This window comes from Physeter macrocephalus, chromosome 4 (genome assembly GCF_002837175.3).
Source record: "Physeter macrocephalus isolate SW-GA chromosome 4, ASM283717v5, whole genome shotgun sequence".
In the NCBI taxonomy this organism is placed as follows: domain Eukaryota; kingdom Metazoa; phylum Chordata; class Mammalia; order Artiodactyla; family Physeteridae; genus Physeter; species Physeter macrocephalus.
The window spans coordinates 739,494-754,928 of record NC_041217.1 but is presented as its reverse complement, the minus strand read 5'-3'; the positions used below and the strand labels follow the sequence as shown (position 1 = coordinate 754,928).

Genomic DNA, 15,435 nt, shown 5'->3' with positions numbered 1-15,435 from the left:
GCGGAGCGCGGGCTCCGGGCGCGCAGGCTCAGCGGCCGTGGCTCACGGGCCCAGCCGCTCCGCGGCACGTGGGATCTTCCCGGACCGGGGCGCGAACCCGCGTCCCCTGCATCGGCAGGCGGACTCCCAACCGCTGCGCCACCAGGGAAGCCCAAGGTCATGGATTTTTGTTTCCTAAGATGTTTCTTCAGTTCCACGTGTGACTAACTTAAACCCTTCTGTGCAGTTAAAGCTCGTGTTCCTCGATGCCTCTGACCCGTCCTGTAGACGGGCAGTCAGTTCTGTTTCCTCCAGAACATGCACAGAACCCACCCCGCCCCGGTCTGCGCAGGCGCAGCGCGTGTGGGTGCCCCGGGGGGCTGGGAAGGCGTTGGGTGGAAGGACCCCCGAGCACAGAGCCCCGGGCAGGCGCAGCTGCGACCCCCCTGAGCCTTCTCTCTCTGTCCTCCCGCTGGGTCCATCTTCAAGTCCCTCGAGAGAGGCCAGGATGGACCCGGCACATTCCTGGCCTTGCTGTTCCTGGGAAGCTGAATTCCGGTCTCTTCCGCGGCTGCTCTTTGAATCCAGAGCTTTCTCTGCAGGTGTCGACCCAGACGATACTTACAACGAGACCCCCTACGAGAAAGGCTTCTGCTTTGTCTCCTACCTGGCCCACCTGGTGGGTGACCAGGACCAGTTCGACGAGTTCCTCAAGGTACATCAGCTCTGAGGTGAGGGGAGACAAGCAGGGGCCCTGCTGCCGGGGCTCTAGGTGACCGGCCGTGCCTTCCTCCCTCCCTTGCTCCAGGCCTACGTGGACGAGTTTAAGTTCCAAAGTGTCCTGACCGATGACTTTCTGGAATTCTTCTTGGACTATTTCCCTGAGCTGAAGAGAAGGAGGGTGGATTCCATCCCGGGTGAGCAGAGGAGCCGGCCACCGCTTTTAGGTGGTCGTGGAGGGCGGGGTCTGGTCCACGCCTTGGGGGGCTGAGGTGCGCCCCCTGGGGCGGCTTTCCAGGGCAGACCCAGGGGCCCAGGCTCTGTCCCGCAGAAGGAACTCGCTCACCCCCGGCCTCCTTTCCCCACTTTGCTCTTCCGCTGCGCTCTGTCCTCTGGTTTCCCCGTCCCTGGACACACACAGTCAGACCCCTAGCTCTGCCCAGGCTGCCCCTGCCCCGAGGGGCTCCCAGGGCAGGAATGGGTCGGCGGCCCCGCCTGGGGAGCGCGTGAGAGGCCTGCTTCCTAAGAGAGGGCGAGCACGGCCCGTCGCGGGCCAGGCAGCTCGTTAGATGTGTGCCCACGTCCTGCTCCATGCTGGGCGCCGTCCAGTCAGCTGCCTGCCAGCCAGTGAGGGGCGGGGCCGGGCAGGACCCCGGGCAGCTGGCTCCGGAGCCCAGGGGCCCAGGAGCCTCAGCACGTTCGTTCCGGTCGTGGGGGCGGGGCCGCGTCTGTGCACGTGGCTCTGACGGCTGGTTGGCGGCACGGAACACGCCCGCGTGGAAAGGGGCGGCCGGGTCCGTGAGACAGTGTCTAGGCGTCACGCTGGCTGGGACGCTGTGGAGCAGGTGACCGCGCGGGGCGGTGCTGCCAGCGCTGGGGGAGGAGCTTGGGACGGACGGAGGCTCGAGGTCTCGGAGCTGCCTGGGCAGGTGGACCGTGGTGCTGCCGGGGAATCCTGACGGTATCTTCTCTACTTCTGGCAAACAGGATTTGAATTTGACCGCTGGCTGAACACCCCGGGCTGGCCCCCCTACCTCCCTGACCTCTCCCCCGGGGACTCCCTCATGAGGCCAGCTGAGGAGCTGGCCCAGCTGTGGGCGGCTGAGGAGCTGGACGTGAGGGCCATTGAGGCCGTGTCCACCTCTGCCTGGAAGACCTACCAGCTGGTTTATTTCCTGGATAAGATCCTCCAGAAATCTCCTCTCCCTCCCGGTGAGAAAAAGTGGGTTGTTCCTTCGAGGTTGGAGGGAGACAGACTTGTGATGCTTGTCCCAGGTGGCTGCGGGGCCTGGGAAGGAGGGCGGCGGGCGGGCGGAAGCCCAGGGCAAGGAGCGCGACGGCAGCAGGATGCAGGCGCCCACACGCGCGCCGGGGGCGGGAAATCGTCAGGCCTGGTGCTCGTGGAGTCCTCAGCTTACGCAGGTCGTTCTTCCAAGCTGCCCCGGCTCTGACGCCATCTAATCCTCGTCGCTGCTCTGTGACCCCAGGGACTGGGGAACGAACCCGAGGCACGGACAGGTCCCACAGCCAGCAGACGTGGGGCTGGGCTCTGGACCTGCTGGGCCGCAGCGCTTCAGCACACACGCTTTGTTGCTGTTCAGCCAGAAGTCGTGGTCACCAAGGGGTGTTAACTCAGAAAAGCAGAGCAAGCTGACGTTGAGCAGGTTGGCGGTGGGATGTCTGAGGCAGGCGCGCAGGCTTTAGTCCGGGAGGGAAGGTGGGGTGACCGCAGGAAGTCTGTATTAAGGGAAGGTTGGAGGAAGAGCCGTGGGAATTGCAGCACAGTCAAGACGAGGCGTGAGCGCCTCGGGCCTGAAGGAGCAGGAAGAGCGGGTGGTCGGCACCTCCGCGAAGTTCCTCCTGGTGCCCTCGGGGGGCCTCGGGCACACACATGGCCGCCTCAGCTCCCGGTCCGCCGGCGGAGTCCCTAATGACCTGTTCCTCTTCTCCAGGGCATGTGAAAAAACTTGGAGAGGCGTACCCGAAGATCTCAAGCGCCCAGAACGCGGAGCTACGGCTGCGGTGGGGCCAGATCGTCCTTAAGAACGACCACCGGGAGGACTTCTGGAAAGTGAGGGACTTCCTGCACAGCCAGGTGGGTGGCCGCCACCGGCCTGTGCCCCTCGCGCACACGGCAGGCAGGGCCTCTCGGACCGCCCCCTCGGGAGCAGGGGTGAAGGGCCTGGCGGGGTCCTGTGAGCAGGCTGTGGTGCCGCCCTGGGGGAGAAGCCCCGGGCCGGGAGCTCCTGCAGATCAGCCGGGGAGGCCTGCGGGGAGAGAGCCAGTCAGTCGGCACTGACCCGAGGCAGGGAAGGTCTTGCGTCAGCGGGGCTGGTCTCGGGGAGAGCCCGGAGGCCAGGAAAGGTGAGTGAAGGTGAGATTATAGGCTCCTGCTCCTGGGGGAAGCCGGTGACCTGGGAGGGTTCAGAGGCCTGCTGGACCCAGGTCACCCGGGAGCGCTGCCCTGCCGGGGAGGGGCCCACGGCTCTCAGGATGAACCATTCCACAAGGTTCCAGAGCCGGGCCGTGGACAAGCCATGCGCAGACTCCCTCACCTGTTGGCAGGTACCTGCTGCCAGGTTCTCGAGCCCCTGAAGGCTTCCCGGCCTCTGGGTGTCAGGTGTGGCTGTCTCGCGCTGACGTGAAGGTGCGGGTTTCCTTCTGCTTGGCTGCAGGCGGTCCTTCTGGGGCCCTGGTTTAGGTTTAGGTTCTGCAGCCTTGGCCGTGAGCTGTTGCCTCGGTGCCTGACCGCTTAGAGCTCTGAAAGTTTGGAGTCTCCCATGTACCAACCCCCTACTCGGTTTTGTTGAGTGTAGACATCTCCAGGAGGGTGAATACCGAGACCTAGCCGCATAGATCTTTGCCCGGCAAGAAGATTCTGGAACACAAGCCCTCGTGTCCGGGAAGCCCCTCATTCCAGCAATGATACCCGTGTCCCTTTTGGCCCCTGATCGCGAGGCTGTCACACGGGCCCGGGGCAGGGGCTGGGGGCTGCAGACCACCGAGCAGGCTGACACGCCTCGAGCACGCGTGTCTCTTGCAGGGGAAGCAGAAGTACACCCTCCCACTGTACCACGCCATGATGGGGGGCAGTGAGGCCGCCCAGACCCTCGCCAAGGAGACCTTCGCGGCCACGGCCTCCCAGCTCCACAGCAACGTGGTCCACTACGTCCAGCAGATCGTGGCGCCCCTGGGCAGGTAGAGGCTCCCCCCGTGGCCTCTGCGTCTGCAGACTGCCAACTCCAGTTCCCATCAGCTCCCCAAGTTCACGTCCCCGTGGGGTAACCTGTTCTCTGGGCTTGGTGTTTGGGACTCTGGGCCTCTGCTCTGACTGGACGGCTCTGGACCCGTCGTGCGACCAGGAACCTCCATGCTCTCTGGGCTGGGTGGGCGGCAGGCTTCGCCCTCCCCGCCTGGGTCTTGGGAAAAGCGGGAAGGATTTTCTTTTCTCTCTCTCTTTTCTTTTCTTTTTTTGCTGATTCTTGAAGTACTGTGCAAAGGGCTGATTTCTGGTGATTCCTTTTGCAGGTTTAATCATTATTTTAATAAATATTTTTAAGTGAAAAGTAGGTTGGTGACTGTGAAATCCCTTCTCCCGGGCCCCGCTCTCTGTTCTGAGCAGGTCAGGGGGAGACCCAGAGCCGGACGCTGGCTCCCTGTTCTTAAGGAGCCTGGGCTGGAGGAGGCGGGGTTCCCGCAGGAGCACGTGAAGCCGCATCCCTCCCTGCAGCCTCCCGCCCGCCCCTTCCTCTTTACCGTAGCTGCTAATAAGTGCGCACTGGAGCGCTCTTCCTGCAGCCTCTCGCCGTCGTGGGCCTCGCGGGGCCTCGCCCTCCCCGGTCCTGGGTGACGGGCTCCGTGCGGCCTGTAGTAGAGTCTGGTCAGAACCTGGCAGTAAGCTCCGATTTCCACGTGGGGATCGAGGCAGTTAGCGACTTGGGGTGGGGGGTGGGGCGAGGGGAGGGTCGCACAGAAGTATTTCAGGATCTTTACGTTGTTTTCCTAGATCCAGGGTCTCCCTGGTGGCTGGCTGCCAGGCGGTCGGCACAGACCTCCCAGCACGCCCTGCACTGTGGGAGCGAGGCCGCCGGGGCGCCTGCTCCTGGCTGCTCCTGGCTGCTGTTACAGGCGGGGACTACTGGGGGCCGGCCAGACGCCTCCCCGCTCCCTGCTCGGTGCCCAGCCGCTCAGCTCTGCACCCAGCGGTGTCCTTCCTGGTTCCGTGCAGACCCTGGGGCGCCGAGGAGCCCCGCGGGACCCCTTCCGCAGCCGGAGCCTGAGTGCAGCTTCACAGCCAGGCGTCCTGAGCTGTGTCCCCAGCTGTCCCGCCAGGTGGGCCTGCGACAGCGCCTCTCCTGCCCCCTCCACAGCCCTCTCCCAGCCAGGTGCTCTCGGAGGGCTGGCGGGGAGCACGTGAGCCGTCTGGAGCTGGAGCCGGTTCTCCCACATTCCAGGGCGAGGGACAGGGTAGAGGGCGTGCCTCGGGCTGTGGGGGAGGCCCCTGAAGGGCTGGGGAGCTGCTGCCCCAGAGCTCGGCTCCCCACCGTGGCCCGTGGGAGGGACCCTGGACCTTAATGCCCTCTGCTCTGCGGGGCACCCAGCAGAGTCAGAGACCGGACGAGAGGCAGATTCCTGGGACAAACCTCTTAGTCCTACAGAGGGTTAAAGGAAGGGGGTCTGGGGCGTGGCCTTTCACTTGAGGCCGGGCCTCCCAGGACCTTGGCATTAACCAAGGAGGAGGGGAAAGAGATGCTCAGATGCTGCATCTTTGATGCGTAAAGATCTGAGGGATCGGTAAGTCCAGAGGGCCTTGTCTTCATGGATGGGAAACGGAAGAGGCCCCAGGACCCGTCTGTGCCCCCTCACCAGCCTGTGCCGTCCCTACGCAGGTCTCTGGGGTCTGCGGGACACGGCCCTTGTGGTTAGGGCTGAGTTCGTGGAGGGGACCCGGGTAGGAGGGGTTGCCTCGCCCACGGCGAGGGCGAGGGCCTCTGGAAGGAGCGCCAGTTGGGGGATGTAAACCTCAGCCCCTCTGAACTAGCTCCGCGTGGCCTGGGCAAGTCTTCAGCCCTCGAGCTGCCACCTGCTCGTCTGCAAAATGGGGATCACCGCACATGCTGACGATTCTCGTAAGGGTTAGACGGAGCCCTGCTAACACGGCCTGGCCCCTGAGGAGCGCTGAGCCGGCCCAGGTAGCCGGGCCTCTGACGCTAGAGGGCAGCAGGTATGTGCCGCTGAGCCGCGTACGTGGCGATGAGATGGAGGCCAGATAGAGGGGTAAACACGTCCACGTGGGTCCGGCCCCTCCCTCGGCAGCCCCACGCGGTGGGCTCCGCCAGGGGCCGGGTAAGTTCTTCGGAGCAGAGCCAGGTCCTCCAGAGGGGGCTGCAGCGACACTGATGCCTGGATGGCGTCCGGCAGGCAAAGGATGCCAAGGCGTTGCCAACTAGGTGGACGCCAGCGGTGGCCCTGTGGCTGGGGACGCTGGGGACGCTGGGGCCCCGGGCAAGGCCGGCAGGCCGTGAACATTGCCGGGTGTCTGGAGAGCCTTCCAGCCCGAATCCCGGGCGTCGTGGGAAAGACCCCCAAACCTCCGTATCTTCCCTCCCTGCTAGGCCCCCTTGTCCTCAGACCTGCAGACGTTTGGGGGCCAGGAGCCTTCCTGACCCAGTTCTGACCCAGATTCCCCACCCCTCCCCGCTTCAGCCCATCCCTGGCCTGGCCCCCAGAGGAATTTCCTGAGCCAGAGGGTGGCCGAAAGTGCAGATGCCCACCCAGCGTCCACCTGCCACCCGCCCAGGCCGCTGCCCTGTGCCCAACCCCGGAGGGTGCGGGATGACAGACCCTGACAATCATTAAACCAGCCGGGCCTGATTTCCCAGCACCGCCGGCCTGGATCCCGGCCAAGTGGCACAAAATATGCAAATCACCTGGGGCCAGGAGCCCAGTCTAAAGGCCAGGAAATCCCCTCGACCAATGAGCCACCAGCTCGGGTTACCGCGGGTGCCTATAAAGGCCCGGGCGCGGGCGGAGCTCGGAGCTTCTACTTAGCGCGGTGGGAGCGCGGCCTGCGCGTCGGCGCTACCTGGCGGAGCTTTCCCCCTGGATTTCCTCCGCCTGCTGCCCCTAAACCCGCCTGCCACACCCGTGGCCGCCAAGGTAGGACCCCTGCCTGTCACATTCCCCCGCCTGGCCCCGGGGGGACTGGGGAGGGGCCGGTGGAGCTTGGTTCTGAGCCTGCCCAAGCAGGAGGGCAGGGCTGGGCGGTGTCCTGAGGGCCCGAGAGCCTGTCCCTGCGAAGGACGGAGTGGCCATGGCTGCCGGTCCCACTCGTGGGCCCAGGAGGGCAGAGGAGGGAGCCCGGCGGGAGGCCTTGTGCGCCCCGCCAGCACACCCTCCGTCCCCCGGGCTCTGACACCCTGGAGCCCTTCTTGAGGAGAGGGTGTCCTAAGAGATGTTGACCTTCGCGCCCTTGGGCCCCTGGCTCTCACCAGCCTTGCCCTCCCTTCCCAGGAAGCCTCATGGCCGCAACCTGTGAGATTAGCAACGTTTTTAGCAACTACTTCAGTACGATGTACAGCCCGGAGGACCCCAATCTGGCCTCTGTTCCCCCTGCCGCCGCCTTCGGGGCCGATGACCTGGTGCTGGCTCTCAGCAGCCCGCAGATGCCCCTGGAGGGCGCAGGTGGGTCTCAGGAGGGGCCGGGCGTTTGGGGAGGGGGAGACATCCGTCTAAGAGCCTGGGACGAGCGGGGGATCGGGCAGGGGCAGGGCTGGGGTGCGCTGTAAGAAGCTGGGGTGTTGGGATTTGGGGGTGCTGGCCAGGCTGTCGTGAGTGCCACCGCCCGCCCCGCTCCTAGCTGGGTGCCCTGGGAGTCCAGCTGGGACCCCCGGAGTCCCCGGCTGGCCCCAGAAGGGGGCTGACCCATCGCCGCGCCGGCCCCTTGCAGACAAGGCCAGCTGGCTGGGGGAGCAGCCCCAGCTCTGGTCCAAGGCCCAGGTCCTGGACTGGATCAGCTACCAAGCGCAGAAGCACAAGTACGACGCCAGCACCATCGACCTCTCGCGCTGTGACATGGACGGGGCCGCGCTCTGCCGCTGCGCCCCTGAGGAGCTGCGCCTGGTCTTTGGGCCCCTGGGGGACCAGCTCTACTCCCAGCTGTGGGACCTCAGTGAGTCCTGGAGGGGAGCCCGCCTCCTGCCCCCCCCCCCCCCCCCCCCCGGTCAGGGAGGCTGTTCTGGGCACTGGCCCGAGGGCACCACCAGGGAGAGAGCCCCAGGGAGGGGAGGGGAGACCCCTGGGCTCTGACCCCCTTCTCACCAGCTTCCAGCTTCCCCGACGAGCTCAGCTGGATCATGGAGCTTCTGGAGAAGGACAGCATGGCGCTTCAGGAGCCCCTGGGGGACCAGGGCCCCTTCGGTGAGAGCCCCCTTCTCCCAACCCCTCCCAGCCTGTCCCGTCCCCTCTCTGCCCCACCCCCCCAGCTGGCAGAGTCAGGGCCCCCTCTGAACTCTCTCCTCCCCCCAGACCAGGGAAGCCCCTTCGCCCAGGAGATGCTCGAGGACTGCAGACAGGCCAGCCCCTTCTACGCCGGCAGCTTCGGCACGGGGGCCCCCTCCCCGGGCAGCTCGGACGTCTCCACCGCAGGTGAGCCCTCGGGCATCTGCCCACAGCCTCCCCTCCCCAGATGCCCTGAGCGCCGGCGCCCCGCACTAGACCCCGGGCTTTCTGGGGGGACCGGAAGGGGCTCACTCTGACCCGCCCCTCCAGGGACGGGCGCTTCTCAGAGCCCCCAGGCCTCAGACTCCGGTGGAAGCGACGTGGACCTGGACGCCCCGGACAGCAGGCTCTTCCCTGGGGGTGAGTGGAGTGGAGGCAGCCTCCTGGTCCCCGTGGGTGCTCCACCGTCAGTGCTCAGGGGTGGCCCCTGCCCCACCACCTCAGCGTTTTCCTGGAGGGGCGCTGTCCCCCAGCAGCCCCCCTCCCTCCCTCTCCTGACCTTCCACCTCTCCCCACAGACGGCTTTCCCGACTACAAGAAGGGAGATCTTAAGCATGGGAAGCGGAAACGGGGCCGGCCCCGAAAGCTGAGCAAAGATTCCCGGGAGTGTCTGGAGGGCAAGAAGAGCAAACACGGTGAGAGGGGGCCCTGCGCGGCTGGGGGCCGTGGGCGGCTGGGGGGCCCTGCGCGGCTGGGGGGCCTGCGCGGCTGGGGGCCGTGGTGGGGCCGGGGGGTCCTCTCTCCCGAGCTGGGCCCTCCACACGCTCCTGTGCACGGGGCCAGGGTGCGCGTGGTCACTGCCCGGTGGCAGGGCCTGGCTGGTCCTGCATGGGCCGGTGGCGGTGGAGCCGCGGCGGCTGCAGGAAGGGTGGGGCTGGTGTCCAGGCCTCCTGCCCACCCCTCGTCCCGCCTGAGGGGCACACTTGCTGGCGGGTGCTGGGCAGGCTCAGGCAGGGACAGTGGCTCGGCCGCTGGATGCCCCGTCCACCGAGGGCCACGCAGGGGTGGCCCTTCCACCCACCAAGTCCCTGCCCCCCGGCCTTGGCCCTTGAGTGGGCTCCTGCCACCAGGGCCACCGGGGGGCCCCCGCGGCTCTTCCTCATCCGCACATGCAGTGGGCCTGTTTGCTTCTCGGGGTCATTCTTCCCGGGAAGCTGTCCCCTTGTCCCCCAGGCCGGGGCCAGCTCTGTGTCCTGCACCTACTGAGCTCTCACCACCTTTTGCTGTATTTGCTTTTTTACCGTGACCCCTCAAAACTGTGAGCCCCTCAGTGCGGTACCGTGTCTCAGCTGCTCTTGTATCCCAGCCGGACATTTGATCAGTGTCTGGGCGAGTTAAACCTCTGTGCCGTGTGAGACGTGGTCTTCCTGGCGCTTCCCCGGCTGTCCGGTGGGGGAGGCCAGGAGGGCGGCAGCCGTCGGTAGGCTGTGCGCCGGGATGGGAAGCGGTCGTGGGGGTCAGGGGTGCCCTGGGCCGCTGACTGACGGCGCCCGGCCTTGTAGCCCCCAGAGGCACCCACCTGTGGGAGTTCATCCGCGACATCCTCATCCACCCGGAGCTCAACGAGGGCCTCATGAAGTGGGAGAACCGGCAAGACGGCGTCTTCAAGTTCCTGCGCTCGGAGGCCGTGGCCCAGCTCTGGGGCCAGAAGAAAAAGAACAGCAGCATGACCTACGAGAAGCTGAGCAGGGCCATGAGGTGCGCGGGCCTCGCTGCCCGACCGGGGCGGCCGTTGGCGCCGTCGGAGCCCTCCCCCTTCCGACGGGTGTGAGTCCCGTGCAGCGAGGAACCACGGGGTCTGGCCGCCTCGTGGGCTGAGAGGGAGCCTGGGAGGCGCTGCTGGCCTGCAGCACACACTGAACTTGGTCTGACAGCATTTCTTTGTGTCGCCTGCAAGGCTCGTCCTAAGAGAGGCACTTGGTGGTAAAAAGGGAGGTAGCCAAGGCCCACGCCATTGAAGCCATTAAGTTGCCTGTCTCCGGACCGTGGTTTCCTCACAGACCATCGCTAAGGTTTCCTCAACCCTAAAATCACGTGGCTTCGTGACGGGCCCAGCACAGAGGCGAAAGCCGCACAGAAGCCAGGGCCTGGCCGGGTGTTGGGGACAGAGCAGGACGAAGGGGCAGAGGCTCCTCCGTACAGGGAGCGGCCCGGGCCCGGGTCGGCCGGGCTGCAGCCCGGCGGGGCAGGTCACCCGGGGACTCCTGGCAGGGCGGCCCCTGCCTGGGCGCCTCTGACCGCCCTTCTCCCCTCAGGTATTACTACAAACGGGAGATCCTGGAGCGGGTGGACGGCCGGCGGCTCGTCTACAAGTTCGGCAAGAACTCCAGCGGCTGGAAGGAGGAGGAGGTGGTCGGGCACAGGGACTGAGGGTCGGACCAGCCCTGCGACCAAAGCTCGGACTTGAGGCTGCAGCCCCCGGAGAGGACCACCAGCACGTCTGGGCACGTGCCCTGCGCCGTGGAGAGAAGCTGAGGCTCTGGCTCCTGTCGGCCGTTGCCCTGGCATCTGGGGCAGGTGGCCTCTGCTCTCTGTCCTCCTCTTGGAATTACAAGCCTGGTGTTTGAGGCGACTTGTGTGAAGGCTGCAGCTGCGCTCGCGGCTCCTTCTGCCTGGGCCGCGTCAGACCCGATCAGACCCCAGGGGCGGACACCTCCCTCCTACGGAGGCTGGAGCGGGCTGAGAAGGCTGGGGGCCCTGGGCCCTGAGAAGGGCCCCCTCTTTCTAGACTGGCTTCCCCCTCCCCGCTCAGTGCTTGGACTCCGCGGGCGGGGGTCAGAGCACTCCGTAATTTATGTGCTATAAATACAGATATGTACATAGAGATCTATTTTTTCTAAGACACTCCCCTCCTGCCCCTCCCTCACCGGGTGCTGGTGGCCACACTGACTGTTCTAGGCCCTCTGCTGGACCAGCGAGGAGCAGGGCGATGCCGGGACCCTTGGGACGGGGCTCCTGGCTCCCTCCTGTGAATGGGGGCAGAGACCTCCAATAAAGTGCCTTCTGGACTTTTTCTAACCTTTGTCCTAGCTACCTGTATACTGAAGTCTGGAGCTCTGGCCCGGATGTGGGCAATGGGGTTGGGTTAGGGGACCAGGGCAGGGGTCTGCCAGCTGGAGGTGAGGTGGAGGCTGAGGTTGGGGGAGAGGGAGGGGACGGGTGATCCTTCCTTGGAGCTTGGGCTGTCCTGCCGCCACGAGGCACCTGCGGGGCGACCTGGGCCGAGCCAGGCCTCTGCAGCCCGCTGCCCCGCTGTCAGGCCGCTGTGCCCTGACGTCCACTAAGGAGTCTGGAATTGCGTGTCTGGCCTTGCGGAGTAGATGTGCATTCCAGCCAAGCTGGCTGCGAGCTGAATATCTGTAAGATGAATCCAAGCTTTCGTTGTCGGACGTGAAATCGGAGTTACGATCTTGCGGAGGGAAAAACAAACAAAGCGAGATGAGTGCTTGAGAAGGACCCGGGGGAGGAGGAATGGTTGGCCTGGTCTACGTGGCACCTCGGCCCCCCGCTGCCGCCGCGCGGCCCCTCCCCACGAGGGAGACTGACAGCTCGGGTCACGGACGCAGAGGGAGGCTCGGCAGGGCCGGGGCCTCAGCCGTGGTCCCTGCCGTCTCCCCAGAGGCTTCTCCAGGGTTGGGGCTCCTCTGACGGTGTCCTCAGCAGACTCCAGAAGTTGCTGCTCTGTCTGCACAGAATGACACCTCTGGGTTCAGGTGGGGCTGTAGGTGGGGGGTCCTCGTGAAGAACGTCTCCCAGAGTGGAGTTCCTTAAGTCTGAGGCCTCGAGTTCCGGGGGAGCACTTTAAAAAGCCATTCTGTGCGTTCGAAAGGTTGTTTAGCTGTCTTAGAAATATCAGATTATTCACCAAAGGGATGCGGGCGAGAAAGGGATCTGAGAAAAACAGGGGTGTGCTGGTGTGTGCGTGTGTGCGCGTGCGTGCACGGGGCTCACTCAGGAGGACGGGGCCTGGGGGCTAGGAGGGTGGGGAGGTCGCTCAGGAGGGGATGGAGTCCTGAAAGAAGCTAGAGTCCTCTGGAGCCCTTGGGGAAGAAGTCTCCTTGCGGAAGTGGGTACCGCGTGAGCCCGGGGGTTTAGTCTCCAGCAGTCCCCACTTCCCCGCGGCTGCTTTATCGGGGGTCCCGGCCTAATAATCGCCTCATTTCTTGAAAATGACCAAGTGCGGGCGCTGTGCTCACCTCTCCGCCCGCGTTATCTGGGGTCCTCGCGCCCCCAGAGGGTCACCCACGTTGCCTGAGTCCCTTCTGAGTGGGCAGGAGCCCCGGGACCAGAGCACACCTCCGGGACCCCAAGCCCGCCCAGGACCCTCCGCCTCCATCAGCTTCTTCAGCCCCGAAGGAGGCACCGGCGGTGAGACGCGGCCCGGAGGGTCTGCTGGGGAGCAGAGCCCCCCGCGGCCCAGCCCTTCATCCCGTGCCAAAGGGCCCGAGGCAGCAGTGCCGGCACGGCGCGCTGACCTTTGTCCTGCCGTTTTCAGTTTATGAGGTGCTTTCCTCATCCTTTATCTCATTCCTTCCGCACCACAGCCCTCGGAGGGGACTGGGCGTCCCCGTGTCCCGGCTGGGGCAGGAGGCTGGTCCAAGGTCGGCGGAGCCTGGGCTCCGGCCGGCGCTGGGGGGCGACAGGGGGCGGGGCCTCGCTCCCTCCTAGGGGGCGTGGTCCTCAGTGTCTCCGCCCCAACACTGCCGCCCCGCCCCCCGCCCCCCGCCCCAGGACCCTGCCGGGCCCGGCAGCCGTGCCCGTCCCCACCTCCCCGCCGGCTGGACTCAGGGGCGTGGCCCACCGCTTACTGCCCCCGTGGGGTCGGGGGGCTGCTGGGCAGGTGAGGGAGCCCCTCGGGGCGTGCCTGCGGGGGAGGGGCGGCTTCGCCCCTTCCGCGCCCCTCCCGCACGCCGGGGAGCCGAGCTTTCCCTGTCTTCGATTCCTTTCGCTCTGTTTACACCCTTTCACCCTCAGGAGCTGTGGGGCCTCCGGGCAAGGCCGGGTTTACTCATCTCAGTGCCTCCGCAGCGCCTGGCACAGAGAAGGCGCTCGATAAATATTTGCTTGGCTGCCCTGTGCCTCTCCCTGCCCGGCCGCCCCCTCCCCCCGGGCACACACGCACTCAGGCCCCCCAGCCTCACACTCGCACACAGCCACACACACGGCCTCAGCGCGCCCCCTGCAGTGGACGAAACCCCCAGCCCCTGAGTTATCAGCTCACCTCCTCCCCTCTCTCTGAAGCGGTTCTGCTCCCCTTCTCCCCGCTGGGTGGGCTCCGGCCTGCCCCCAAGTCGGGCCCAGGGCAAAATGAAGACTCAGCCCAGTTGTTAAAAATTATCAACCAGTCCCAAGTGGCGACAGCAGAGCTGGGCATTCACCCACGCACGGCCCCTCCCGGAGGGCCCTGAGGGACCCCTGAGGGCAGCACCCCCGCCCGCCCGTCAGAGCCGCCGAGCCGCCCCCCAGCCTCCTGCTACAGGTGCACCTGCAGCAGCAGAAAACCAGGAACACCTGGCCAACTCTTTAAAATCAGAACAGTTGGGCTTCCCTGCTGGCGCAGTGGTTGGGAATCCGCCTGCCAATGCGGGGGACACGGGTTCGAGCCCTGGTCCTGGAAGATTCCACATGCCACGGAGCAACTAAGCCCGTGTGCCACAACTACTGAGCCCGCGTGCCACAACCACTGAAGCCCGCGCCTACAGCCTGTGCTCCGCAACAAGAGAAGCCACCGCAATGAGAAGCCCAGGCACCCCAAAGGAGAGTGGCCCCCGCTCGCCGCAACTAGAGAAAGCCTGTGCAGCAACAAAGACCCAACGCAGCCAAAAATAAATAAATAAATTTAAAAGCAGAACAATTTTCACACAATAACGGGATGGTGGCTTCTCTTTAACCAGAAGATCTGGCTGTGCTGAGCCAGCTCCCCACTGGACCAGAGTCTGCGGAGGCAGAACCGTGGGTCCACGCGGCCACCATCGTCACTGCCACGCAGGGCCCTGTGGCCCGGAAGCAGGAAGTCCTCAGCCTGGGTGGATGTATCTGTGTCTGCCCTCCACCTACTGTTCCCGGACTAGGAGCTCCTCCTGCAGCCCCTCTACCTGCAAAACGATGGCTCATTGAGGCTGTCAGTCAGTAAACAGGTGATGGGGGGGTCATACCTGGATGTGGATTCCTGCCAGCCGCCTCCACTATGAGGACCTGGGGACCAGAGCCCCCTGATACGTACTTGGAAGCATCAAGTTTTCTCACCTCAAGACCTCTTTCAGCCCAGTTGGTGCACAACCTAGCAAGGACACCCATACACCCTGGAATATGGGTGCCCTCTGCGCTGGGCATAGCTGATTAACCCAGGGTGCCGAAGAGCCGCCCTTGCCCGGCAGCCTTGTCCCGGCCCGGCATCTCCCTGTGGAGGGATTCATCTGTGGAACACCTCTTCACAGACTCTTCCCGAAACTGACCTCTTTTCAGGAAAAACACTGTCCCTAGGTGAGTCGGTGAGTCCTGCATCGTAACCAAATCCCAAGACTGTGGAACAGGCCACTAGACCCAGGTGAACAAGCCCATTTCATAGATGGGGAAACTGAGGCTCAGAGGAGGCAGGCGACTTGCTCAAAGGCACACAGCGTGCAGTGAGAACGAGAGCTCAGTGTCGACAGCTGCCCCCTAAGCAGCACCTACTGGGTGAGGGGTCACTCATCCCTCCTCTCCCTGGGCATCCGCCTCGCCACCGGGCTGCGTGCAGGGGGCCCAGGAGGGAAGGGCCACCCAGGACCGCGGAGACCACGAGATCTCAAAGAACAAACCCCCGTCAGCCTCCCAGCAGGCCTGTGAGGCAGGATGGACCCTCCTCTCCCAGGCGGGGAAACTGAGGCTGTGCAGGGTGAAGAAACAGCCCATAAGGGCCTGAGACCAGGATCTGGAGCCTGGCTTCCTGCGCCTCTTTCCTCAGCCCTACCACGGACTCCGGACTCCGCCTGAAACCCCACCGCCAGATGCACAGTTTGAGAAGTGCCTGGGGTGGGGGCTCCATCAGAGTAGGTTTCAGGATGCTTCCCAGTGACCCTGTGGGAGGATGGAGAGCGAGGTGCCATTTTTTGAGACACTCACTCACGGTAGCTTCCTCATTCTTGTCCCGGCTCCCCCTCCCCCTCCTCTGCTCCTTCCCCCCCTTGCCTCCCCTCCTCCTCCCCCCTTCCCCTCCCCATCTACTCCCTCTCCCCCTCCTTCTCCTCCCCTCCC

At 65.2% G+C, this 15,435-nt stretch overlaps 1 protein-coding gene across 7 annotated transcripts in view; it reads left to right on the top strand.

Moving 5' to 3' along the window:
• Positions 1-9,840, top strand: part of RNPEP (arginyl aminopeptidase) — a 22,532-nt gene extending 12,692 nt beyond the window's left edge. For 3 of the 7 annotated variants that reach the window (XM_055083986.1, XM_028488231.2, XM_055083987.1), the window contains 11 exons: positions 582-694; positions 788-896; positions 1,687-1,911; positions 2,652-2,794; positions 7,213-7,383; positions 7,649-7,870; positions 8,023-8,118; positions 8,227-8,346; positions 8,470-8,559; positions 8,718-8,834; positions 9,702-9,840. In XM_055083986.1, the coding sequence (XP_054939961.1) occupies positions 582-694; positions 788-896; positions 1,687-1,911; positions 2,652-2,794; positions 7,213-7,383; positions 7,649-7,870; positions 8,023-8,118; positions 8,227-8,346; positions 8,470-8,559; positions 8,718-8,789 (1,361 nt within the window). In that variant the 3' untranslated portion in view covers positions 8,790-8,834; positions 9,702-9,840. Of the gene's footprint in view, positions 1-581; positions 695-787; positions 897-1,686; positions 1,912-2,651; positions 2,795-3,515; positions 4,259-7,212; positions 7,384-7,648; positions 7,871-8,022; positions 8,119-8,226; positions 8,347-8,469; positions 8,560-8,717; positions 8,835-9,701 lie in introns of those variants that run through there. The other 4 variants (XM_028488233.2, XM_028488232.2, XM_024130714.3 and 1 more) reach the window with 4 other exon arrangements.
• Positions 9,841-15,435: the final 5,595 nt, after the last annotated feature.